This window comes from Cydia amplana, chromosome 21 (genome assembly GCF_948474715.1).
Source record: "Cydia amplana chromosome 21, ilCydAmpl1.1, whole genome shotgun sequence".
Classification (NCBI taxonomy): domain Eukaryota; kingdom Metazoa; phylum Arthropoda; class Insecta; order Lepidoptera; family Tortricidae; genus Cydia; species Cydia amplana.
The window spans coordinates 9,165,771-9,177,908 of record NC_086089.1 but is presented as its reverse complement, the minus strand read 5'-3'; the positions used below and the strand labels follow the sequence as shown (position 1 = coordinate 9,177,908).

General features: G+C 38.5%; 1 protein-coding gene across 1 annotated transcript in view; it reads right to left on the bottom strand.

The window, feature by feature from the left end:
• The window catches only part of LOC134658214 (prolow-density lipoprotein receptor-related protein 1-like), a 197,808-nt gene that overhangs the window by 130,184 nt on the left and 55,486 nt on the right, over window positions 1-12,138 (bottom strand). Inside the window, 4 exon segments of the mRNA XM_063513823.1 lie at window positions 579-666; window positions 2,299-2,453; window positions 5,507-5,726; window positions 6,416-6,494. Coding sequence (XP_063369893.1) covers window positions 579-666; window positions 2,299-2,453; window positions 5,507-5,726; window positions 6,416-6,494 — 542 coding nt within the window.

Sequence of the window (12,138 nt, the reverse complement as noted above, 5' to 3'; positions counted from 1 at the left end):
TGAAAGTCGGACGTCATATCCACTCGGCCACCACCGCTACCAATACCAATTACCAAAGAGAAGAGAGGCGGATTGTGAAAAGTAATTTTTGTAGCCACAGTAAATTTACTGCCACCTGTCGATAGATGACTAAAACTTTCTATTGCAACATCTGCTCGAAGGATCATAGATTTTATCATGGATGAAAGTCATTTTACAGGGCAATTTTTATAACTGGCCGGTTTTCATAGACAGCAGCACAGAATAAATAATAATACTAGGTACAGAAGATTCACTCTCTAAAGGGACCCACTGATTACCAGTCCGCCGGACGGTATCGGCCTGTCAGTTGTTCGGAACTGTCAACTTTTTGTTCAAACTGATAGGCCGATATCGTCCGGCCGACTGTTAATCAGTGCGCCCCTTAACAAAACGCGTCTATTACGACAGATATGACCGCTTGGTGGCGGAAACGCGAGCAGGCATCCGTTCCGTAGCGGTGCGCGGCAACTACTATGGCTAGACACCAAACTTGGTGTGGGCCGCATGTACTAGTAGCGACTTGGAGTGAGCCACGCCTGACCGCAGTGTAAACATACCAGTGCTTTTACACGTGAACCCGTCTTCAGCCAGCTCGTAGCCTTCGTAGCAAGTGCATTTGTGGCGATTCTTCTGCGGCTGACATGTCTGTGGGCATAACAAAATAATGAAAAATCTTTTTAAATATACACATTAAAAAAATTATATTAAACGAATAATTCACCGCTTCGGGCAACACTCCAACTTGCGACCTTACGGAGTTTAAATACTACATTTACCTCAGTAAATCATACGATATAATGTATTTCCAACGGTTCGCCAACACAAACATAACGCTGTATGTACGACCGACTCTGTTCGCAGTCTGACATCGACTGACTCCAACTGTCAGTGACGTCACCATGACGTAAGCGCTCGAGACGTCTATTCACTACACGGAGCTTCACTAAGCTACCGAAGCTTACCAGAAGCGTACGAATCTTCAAAGGAAGGAATGGAGAGATTCGCAGCTTTTGAGAAAGAAGTTCGAAACGAAAGAATTAAATGTTTTTTCTCAAAAATGGACGGCAAAGTCGACGTTGCAGGTTAAACAATAGGTCGCGAAGTGCGTAGTTTATGGTCATTCAAAAAATTAAAAAGTTAAAAACATTGCAGTCTCGATTTCGGGACTGCAATGTTATAGGAATTAACTATCTGGGAGTATATAAATGATAATCCGGAATACTTAATTAGAACGTGTATTTCTCAGTACACAGCCGGGGAACAACTGAGGAGCAAGTCGCGCGGCGGGCATTCCGTATAGCGCGGGGAAATGCTGACCACGTAATCTGTCCCTATAGTCGTCCCTCCCCAAAAAACAAAAAAAAATTACAAATTTTTTAAGAAAACTTAATAATAAACAAATTACATAATATTGTTATGCTTCAGTAAGAACCATTTGTAATTACACATTAAACGGATCTACATATTTTGTATTTTATTGTGTCTGTTACCTTCACTATTTTAAATCAAATTCCATTATTTAACGAGTTTTAAAAAGTTTGGAACTCGTTAAATAATGGAATTTGTATGCAACATTGCAGTCCCGAAATCGAGACTGCAATGTTTTTAACTTTTTAATTTTTTAATTATTATTATTATAACAGACTATCGCACCGCACCGCGACTTTGGAGCGTCGCACCCATAAGTGAGAGCGACAAAGAGATATCTGTTTCTCGCTCTCACTTATGAGTGCGACGTTGGTACCGCGACTATTTAGGTGTCTCAAATAGGTTAGCGTACTTTCAGCAGAAAAATACACTTCTTTTTTTTTTAAAGGCGGCAAGCATATCTTTTTAATGGTTTTACTTTTTTATGTGAAAATTAGAACGTTGCTTCCGTAAAATATTTCTATTTCTTGCACCATTTTTGAGAAAAGCACTATATATGACTCGGTTGGAAGGCTACTTGCTGGCTTCGGATTCAATTAAACGGACTCCCAAGGTCGTCCGTTTAAAACGAATCCTCAGCCAGCAAGTAGCTACTTCCGAACCTCGACAATAATGTACTATACAATTTTTGCTTCTTAAAAAAAGACATGATAGTGTTATTATATTGAAAACCCACCTGGCTGCACACACCCCAGTCGTAGCAGATGTGTCGCTCGGAGCAAGTGAAGCCGTCGCGCTGCAAGTGTAGCGTTGCTGGACAGGCGCACACCGTTCCGCTGGGCGTGGGGTGGCACTCGTGTGTGCATGCCGCCGCCACGCACATGGGCTCGCCTGTACACAGAAACCCACCTGGCTACACACGCCCCAGTCGTGGCAGATGTGTCGCTCGGAGCAAGTGAAACCGTCGCGCTGCAGATGTAGCGTTGCTGGACAGGCGCACACCGCTCCGCTGGGCGTGGGGTGGCACTCGTGTGTGCATGCCGCTGCCACGCACATGGGCTCGCCTGTACACAGAAACTTATTGCAGAAACCATTGGATGTTAAAACGTTGAACCATCACTACATAGTATAAGACGAAGTCGCTTCCAGCTGTCTTTGTATGCTTAGATCTTTGAAACTACGCAACGGATTTTGATGCGATTGTTTTAATAGGTAGAGTGATTCAAGAGGAAGGTTTATGTATAATTTGTTGTGTAATTGGTCGCTAGTAAAGCATAAGTTCATTCACGGTATCTGGAGCCTGCAGTGACAAATAAACCAGCCCGTCTTTGGGGTATTTTCACCACCGCTAGGAGAATTACAGTGTATAGTTACAATTTGGCGCACCGTGACCAATATCTTACATGTTGTTTTGATCACAATAGTAGTTTCCATCATACAACTCCTAGGGGGTGGGCGTTATTATATTTCAGCGAAGGCGCGATGGTGACACTGTGTATCTTGCAGTTTAGACAGAGTATAGCTACATATTGGTGCCGTGACCAGGATGTGCTATTTTTGTCTATAATAATTTGTTTACCATAGTGATCGGCTTCATCCTCGGAGGAATAATCCAATATGGAGTGGTGACACGCACTAATTTCTATGTGAAAAATTCTGCCGTTTTCGGCGCGGGGGGCGAGGAACGCACACAAATAATGTAAACACTAATGCATTTTTTGCATGCGTCGCTACACACGCACACGACAAAATTATCAAACACTAGCATAAACTATATTCACACAAATACAAGAACAAACACAGACAACCCTGTCCGTGAACGAGATGATGTCAGTTTTAAGTAAACGTAAAAGTGCGAGGGACTTGTCGATAATATTGTCGATATTTTATTGACTGAATTTTAACTGTCTGCTTTAGTCAATTATAACCATCAAAAACATTACATGTGAAAACCGGCCAAGTGCGAGTCGGACTCGCGCACGGAGGGTTCCGCACCATCAACAAAAAATAGAGCAAAACAAGCAAAAAAACGGTCACCCATCCAAGTACTGACCCCGCCCGACGTTGCTTAACTTCGGTCAAAAATCACGTTTGTTGTATGGGAGCCCCACTTAAATCTTTATTTTATTCTGCTTTTAGTATTTGTTGTTATAGCGGCAACAGAAATACATCATCTGTGAAAATTTCAACTGTCTAGCTATCACGGTTCGTGAGATACAGCCTGGTGACAGACGGACGGACGGACGGACGGACAGCGGAGTCTTAGTAATAGGGTCCCGTTTTTACCCTTTTGGTACGGAACCCTAAAAAGGTGCAAGTCTCGCAACGCTTCTACTACAAAAAAGTTTTGAGATGTAATGCTAATGTGAAACCAAGTCGGTTATCATCGTAGTGTACCTTTACTTTACCTAGGTACTATTTGTAGGAACTGCAACAGTAACTTTGTAATAGCATATATTTATATGGAATTACAAACTTACTTATGCAGTTCTTAGAACTTTAAAACGTGACTGATATTGCAATATTTTTAGGTTTTCGATGGCTTGGTAAGCTGAAAACTACTTATGTTTAAAATTTATCGCATCTTTCGGAAATCTAAAAAAATAAATCAAAATAACAATATATTTATAATGTTCATATAGATTTTATCGATATTGGTTTTTATGGTGTCCCATCGCTAACTATGGTAGAGTGATACCAGAGTAATAAATTAAAAGTGCCTATTTATGGAAAATGACGGCAGTAAATACCTTAAAATAAATAAAATACAATACAAATATTGGACATGTAGAATAAAAAATATACGATAGAAACTAAGAGAAAAATGAATTTTCAAACAGTAGTAGGGTAGGTGCGTTAGTTTTAGTCCACTTGAAGAAATTGAATATAAATCTACATTGCTGCAAAAATTTGGACTTAAAGCAATCCTTAATGTAGAGACAATATACGAGTATCTATCTACATAAAAAATGTATTTGGCAAGTAGCAAATTAAATATCAAATATGTTATTTGCTGATTAGCAAATAACATATTTGATATTTAATTTGCTATTTTTTATTTATTTTGTCATGTGGACGAAAACTAGAGACTAGAGCATGGACGGAAACTAGCACAATGACCAGATCGGTAATATCACGTTACTTATGATTTATACTATTTATTTCTTTGAATGGATTATGTTGATATAAAAATAAGGTGTTATAGAAAAATAATGTGATATATAAATTATATAATAATAAGCAACGCAAATTAGAAGTTAGGTATACCTAATGAATATTTAGAAAGTCTTCTTTAAATATTACCCTAAATTAGATCTAGTACCATGAAGTGGTATCACTTTCAGACTGACAATGTTTTTTAGTTTTTTGCTAAATTAGTGCACTATTTGATAATATTTACATGTAATAGTACTTACATATGAAAAGAAACGTGTTCTTTAAGTACGCTAGATGTGTCCGATCGGTTTTTACAGGAGAAAACGCTACAATTCGGCATTTTCTGCTCCTAACATTCCGCTTAGACTGACGTTTGCTGAATGGCGTATGACGTATGGCAACTAGTTTTATATAACCTCCTTGACCGGCGGCCGCCGACTTTTGGCAGAGGGGAACGCCTGTTAATGGCGGTTCCTGTTGGTTTATTATTCCGAGGCTTCATCCAAACCATCAGCATAAACATAACTTCCATCACACAGCTGCAGTAGCGGTACACAACGCGACCCACTGTCATATTACAACGAAGGACGAGTGCGTCTGGAGTAGAGGTGGTAACAGGGTGTTTTCCGCACTTAGTTTAGCAACAGCACAGAACAAATAATAGCAATACCATACAGAAAGGTCACTTACAAAACCGAAGTTTGACAGTGATTCAGGGACGACTCATGCTATCCCGTTCTAATGTATAGCACTATCCCTTTCGGCTATTTAGGGTTGTCAAAATTCAAGTCTTTATCTTATCTGTGGTCGTACACGCAAAAGGACGTCAAGTGGCAACCCTAATAATTGCTCAGAGCAATGCTGAGAGAAATGTAGCCGAGTTTGCCCGAAAGGAGGAGTGCCTCTCCACTGGTTACAGCAGTTATATTGATGAACCAGGATATTTTAATAGTCTACTTACCGCAGCGATCGGCTTCGTCAGACCCATCAGCACAATCATAACTCCCATCACACAGTTGCAGTAGCGGTACGCAGCGGGAACCATTGTCACACTTCAAGGAAGGCGCGACGCACTCATCTGTAACGGGGGTGGTGGGGGCACGGGTGGTAGCTCGGTGGTACTCGCAGTTAGCTTCGTCGGAGCTGTCGAGACAGTCTGGACGGTAGTCGCAGCGGAATTCCTGTAGATGTAAAGATGACAATGGTTTAAATTCAAATTAGACATTTTAATACCTATTGTTAATTGTATTGGATTCGTATTCTTTTGATTTGTGTGTTTAATTTTGACATTACCGGTGGTGTAATGTTTTATATAATTGTATTTGCATGCATTGTACTATGTTTTATCTGCAAATAAACGATTGATTGATTGATTGATTGACAATGTGTTTGGAATACTTATTGTGATCCGTAAACTCAATCAAAGCTAATTTTGAATGATACAATCGTCCACTTTATATTTGTAATTTTTTTTAAATATGTAGTATTGATATAAAATGGCAAAAAGAAATCCACCTTTAAGAGCGGTTTCGCACTACGTCCGATCTGAATCCGATCCGAATCCGTGAAAATATGGTCCGAAGTAGCTGTAGAACTATTTCTATGGTAATTTACGCACTCCGTCATCCGATTTTGGAAAGAAATCAGACGGATCTAGTACGTAAATTACCATAGAAATAGTTCTACGGCTACTTCGGATCATATTTTCACGGATTCGGATCGGACGTAGTGCGAAACCGCTCTAACGGTTAAATGCGAGCTTGTAATATGGCAAGTTAAGGTTGAATTGTTTGAGATAACCAATAACGAATTATGTTTTAAAGAAAGATTGATGGTTAGAATAAGTACCAGGATAAAAAGAATAGTTTACCTTTCGTATACACTCTTTATTCGCACACTGAAACTCGTGTTCTTCACACACGCTGTTCTTGCTCGTAACTTCCTCGTCCCTGTTTAAAAAAAGTACGTTAAAAAACCTGCATGAATGAAATTCGACCATGAGTCAATAGAATCAAATCAAGCCAAATAATTTTACATCGATTTCTCAAGCGGCTGAATGTGGGAGACACCAACCAAATACGTCAATTTCTTGATTATAGGGAATATTACGCGAAACTCTGCGTAGGGGGCGCCACTCCCACAATAAGTCACAATCTAAGGGTCTACCGCAAACGAAAGAGTCGAAATTTTGTTATGTATCACTCTTGCATATTCGAGCGTTAAAGAGGCAGTTAGCCGAGTTTCGATTTCGCGTTTCCCGGTAGGCCCTTTGTAAACAAACCGCCTTGATGTATCAATGTCATATTTGATTGTCTGTGAAAACTTGCCAAAAAAACAGTTTAAGGTACAGTATGTATAATTTACGCTATGGTTTACTAAAGGCGCTAGTGCTGCACTCTGGCGGCAAAACATTGCAGTAATTCTCCCTATTAGCACAGACTACATATATACAGACGCTGCTATCCCATACATTCAAATGTGACCGCCTAAAAGCGCACCATTACCAGATGGCGTCACTGAAAAAGCACTGTTGCCTATCATGGATACAAGATGGCGCTGTGTCACATCCAAATCATAGAATTCCTAACGACATCTATACGTCTTCATTGAAAGTTAGTAGACATATGTCGTTGCCAACGATTAGAAGTAATCAACAGATGTCGCTTTATAGCGTATTGAATAAATCATGAATCTAGTTTAAAACTGGATCAAGCATGAGGGGTGGAAGGAAATGACCGAACAGGATAGTCTTATGTATCTTTCAGTATGAGTAAAGAGAGTTCGGGCACTTAAGGAGTACAGGGAGGGAAGGGAGAGGCAGGGTACAGAGAAATAGCGTAGCCAAACGGTATAACCATAAAGTAATTTCGGAAAACGATACTGTGGTGATGATAATATTTATATATTATAAGAATGCTACATAAGTCTTGCCGAAACTATTTAAACCGGCTGAAAATAAATACCTGTCATAATAATTTTGCGCATGCTACCATTGGTGCATGGCAAAAGGATTAGACATTACTACTGGCGTAAGTCCGTCTATATGCCACCATGCCACTGGTACTTGAGCGTTTCTTTATATTTTTTTAATCCAATTGCTCAAAAAGTTTAGTTTTTGTAGCTGCAAATCGTGCGTAAAGTTTGATTTTTTTACACTAGTGCTAAAAAGTAATCTGATTGATACATTTTAAATAAATGAGTATTATGCGAGACCCGCTTATAAATGACCCACCTGAACAACGCGCGATTGGGCATAAAGGAGTATTATTCGAGACCCAATAGTATTACTTGAACAACGCGCGACTGAATGAAGCTGACGTTCGTACAATACACTTTATACACTTAATATAAATGTAATTAATTAGATATCTATCAATATAATGAAATAACAAAAGATTCATGTTTTTTTACATATAGCTGGTCAACCAAATCTTGTCAGTAAAATAAAGGCGCGAAATTCAAATTTTCTATGGGACGATATCCTTTCGCGCCTACATTTTTCAAATTTGCCGCCTTTTTCTACTGTCAAGATCTGGTTGACCATGTATAATTATATGTTCTGAAAATTAATTTTATTAATTTTAATAATACAATTTCTCTTCAATTGGCATAATGCTGACAACAGTGACAACAGAATCCACATTGAAAAAAATGGCAATTAAAAGTAAAACTTTTTTTATTCCCTTCCCGCCTTTTTTATTCAACATTTAAAGTGATTTATGTTTGTAAGTAATTGCCAAGAAAGCATAAGTTATTAAATAAAAATGAGTGATTCAGACGATTTTGGAGTTAATTTAACGCCACCAGATATCAAAGCAAAGGCATCCGTTGTAAGTGACAGGGCTATAACCGCGAAAATCGAATTTTGCAAATTGCGGGCATTTTTCTCTGTCACTCTAATTACGCCTGCATTGGAGTAAAAGAGAAAGATCCCCGCAATTTGCGAATTTCGGTTTTGGCGGTAGCCCCTCAGTATATTTCCGGAAAAATCGAAAGCTCGGTACTCGTGCAAAATGATATACTTCTCGCACTTATATCGAAAACTACTATTTTTTGCCATTTTTTATATTGTGATCTTTTTTGCCACTTTTGTGTTATTTGTACTCAAATTCACGAGCTCTTTCGATCCTAATGAGATAAAATACCTCAATTCATGCTCAATTCACTCTTATCGTGCCTTCTAAAAATTTACGATACAAGTTGCATTGCAATAACTATAAAAAAGTAACTGATTTGACTAGTACGAAAATACCCTATTGTAACAATACGATGCGACGTTGTCGAGTTAAACTGGACTCGCTTCGCAGTAACTCATAGCAGTTTGGCAACGTCGCGTCGTGCTTTTATTTTTAAGCAACAGATTTGTACATGATTTGTACCATCTTAGTACCTATACATACAAAGGTATGTTTTCATAACGTTCCTTTTCAACTTCTCCCATGGCAAAACCCGTGCCTATCAAACCTGAAATTATTATACAAAAGCATTTAATGTTTGTTTTAATAAACTTTTTCTGTTATAATTAGAATAAATATATCTAATTTTGCGTATATTGACCAGGCAGGTGTTTGTATCACTAATTATGTGACCTATAAGTATAGACAGACAACAGCGTGCACAGAAACGTCAAAAACGGCATCAAGTAATGATTATTGCTATTTTAAAATTAGTCCCCTACTTCAGGGTAATGTTATACGCCTGTTCCTTAAAAAAGCTGAGGGCCTACCGCGAACCACGTTCGACGTGTTGCCTCCCTGTCACACTTACGTACGAATTTACAAGTGCGACAGAGAGGCAACACGTCGAACGTGGTTCGCGGTAGGCCCTCAGAAATGGACACTGAGGCATAATTATCATTATTTTGGAATTTAAGTACTATATAATATTATTTGTAGTCTTTTGGAATATCATATTTTATTTGAACTAATAATATTGTATAATAATAAATCATAAAAGCTCTATTTAGGGACAAGAAAGAACTTTCAACGGCAACACTAAAAATAAACTGTCAAATAGTCAAGTCGCCACAAAGCGGCACCGCGTTTGTTGGTTGCCTTTGCTTTGTTTCTGTTTATACAAACTTATTAATTTCATATTATAGCTTCATTTGAACTATAGTACAAGTACGTGAATAGAATACCTAGACGTGTCTTGCTTGGTGCAGTTGCGTAGGTATGCTAAAAGGAAAGTTGGAAGACCGATGTGGCGCTTTAAAGACTGTGCTAAGCGTGACATGTGCCCAAAATGTGGGAGGTCGTGCCGCTCACGCATCGGCCTCCACAATCACCAAACCCGTTGTCTAAACAGCAATGCATAAATCGTCTGCAATAGACGAAAAGACCTGTGATGATGACGTGAATTGCCGATGTAGTAACGGAACACTACTAATGGTAAAACCTACATATTAATCTGACAGTGTCTACTGTTTGCCAATAAATGATAAAATTGATAAAAAATTAACACTTCAGGTAAGTTTGTTTTGAATACAAAGGTTAATTAAATAATTTATCACCACACCAACTGGTAAAGGCCCCCTTGATTGTTCAAATACTAATGAGAAAATTGCATTTATGATTTATCCCACATGTGGGGCAAAGTAATCAGATCTAAATTTTGAGTTTCCTTATGTTAGCTGGTAGAATTTACTTTTAAATGATGATTTTGAATTATAAATTCTTTATAATGTTCATGTGGATTTGATTTTTTTGGTATTTTATAGTTGGTATTTTCCCTGCATTGGCATGGTGATAAATTCTGTGTTTCATTAGGTGGCAATGTTTGTTTAACCCTCGTGCCTTGAATTCTCACAACGCTCAAGATTCCACTTCTCGAACCACTCGCTACGCTCATAGTTCAAATCTTCTGCTTGCCCTGGAATCAACATTAGCATGAGCGGTTAAACAACTGCTTTGCCCCCTTGCCCACTAATAACTATTGTCAAGTTTTATTTTAACCCCCCATGCTAATATTGATACCCGAGCAAGCAAAAGATTCCAAAGTATTTAGAGTTAGAGCAAGAAAGAAGAAAGGTACGTCATAATTTCAAAGATGTTTGACATTTAAAATAACACATGTACTGCGCAGGCGATCAATATCGCTGCATACTTTTCTTGGTCTAAATCTATACAATGGTTAGTGTTTGCAAACAGACTCCAATGTGAAGGCAATGTGTATTAAACTTTATTGTGATATTATTACATTTTATATATAAAAAATATGTTTCTGATTTCAGGACCCAGCCTCTAGCCACTAGAAGTTACAATGTATGCAACAAGAGAGTGAAGATGAAATAGTCAATGCATCTCTGTACAGTCGCCATCAGATATATCGGAACGGCCAAGGTGTTCACAATATCTGAACACGCACTCTAACGCCCTGACAATAGAGGCGTGTTCAGATATTTGTGAGCGCCTTGGCCGCTCCGATATATCTGATGGCGACTGTACCACAAGTAAAATATTTTGAGTGGAAGATGGTTGAGATTGATTCCTGTTTCAACGGACAGACACATGCTATGAAGATTCTCTTAAAAATAATAAAATACAATTAATAAATTCAATGTTTAACATGATAGTGACTTTATTTTGTCTACCCACTAACAACCAATTTGTTCAATGCTGGCGGGCAATGGCGGTAAACTTAAATATTTGATGTGGTATGAAGCTAAATGTTTTGAACATAATGGCAAGCCACTAAAAAGTTTTAATCCTAGATTAGCCATTAAACTGTGGCTGCCAGTCTGATTTGTTAATTGTTATATAAGTACAGTCAGCGTCATATAGTAGGTAGTATGGCGTACTGAACTATTTGAATACTTTGGATGCGACCTACTATACGACGCTGACTGTACTTAATTTAAATATATATAAATTGTATATTATTTCTACGGCCTCCTAGCTAGTCAGTAGTGACAGTGACCCTGCTCTGCTATGTGCTATGAAGTAGGAGGTCCTGGGTTCAAATCCTCATAGGACATTTATTTGTTTTTTAATTGTGTGTGTATATATTAATGGTCTATATCTATTCCCATCTGTCCACACCTCTTGTATGGCGGCGGGGACAAATGGGCCACCACCATGGGACACCATATTAATACACTTTTAGGGGGATCCGAACCTAGGACTTCCAGCTTTGATATGATCATAAAATATAAGATATGTATGTATTTACATTTACACATTGTATTATTGCTCTCATACATATAGGGATATTTTTTTAAATGTCGGATGTCTCTTCTCTTTTGAGCATGAATAGAAGCAGGGGATAACTGACAGAACGGGATAGTCTTATGTATCTTTCAGTAGGAGTAGCAGCGAAAGCGCTATTATTGTTTGTCCTTGTCACAGTCTCACATCTTGTTTTATTCCCCACCGTAAATTGACCACCGTGATTGGTCGAATTCATTTGTTGCCCACCATAACAAATAAATTCGACCAATCATAGCGGCGCAATGCGACGCTATGATTGGTCGAATTTACATGTTTTGTCCCTCACGGAGGCACGCGTACACCACTTCTATAGGATGCTACCTTCTATGCTTTTGAGCAAGTTTTTGTCACCTGCCCTGCTATTCAAACTACTCAAGAATTTACA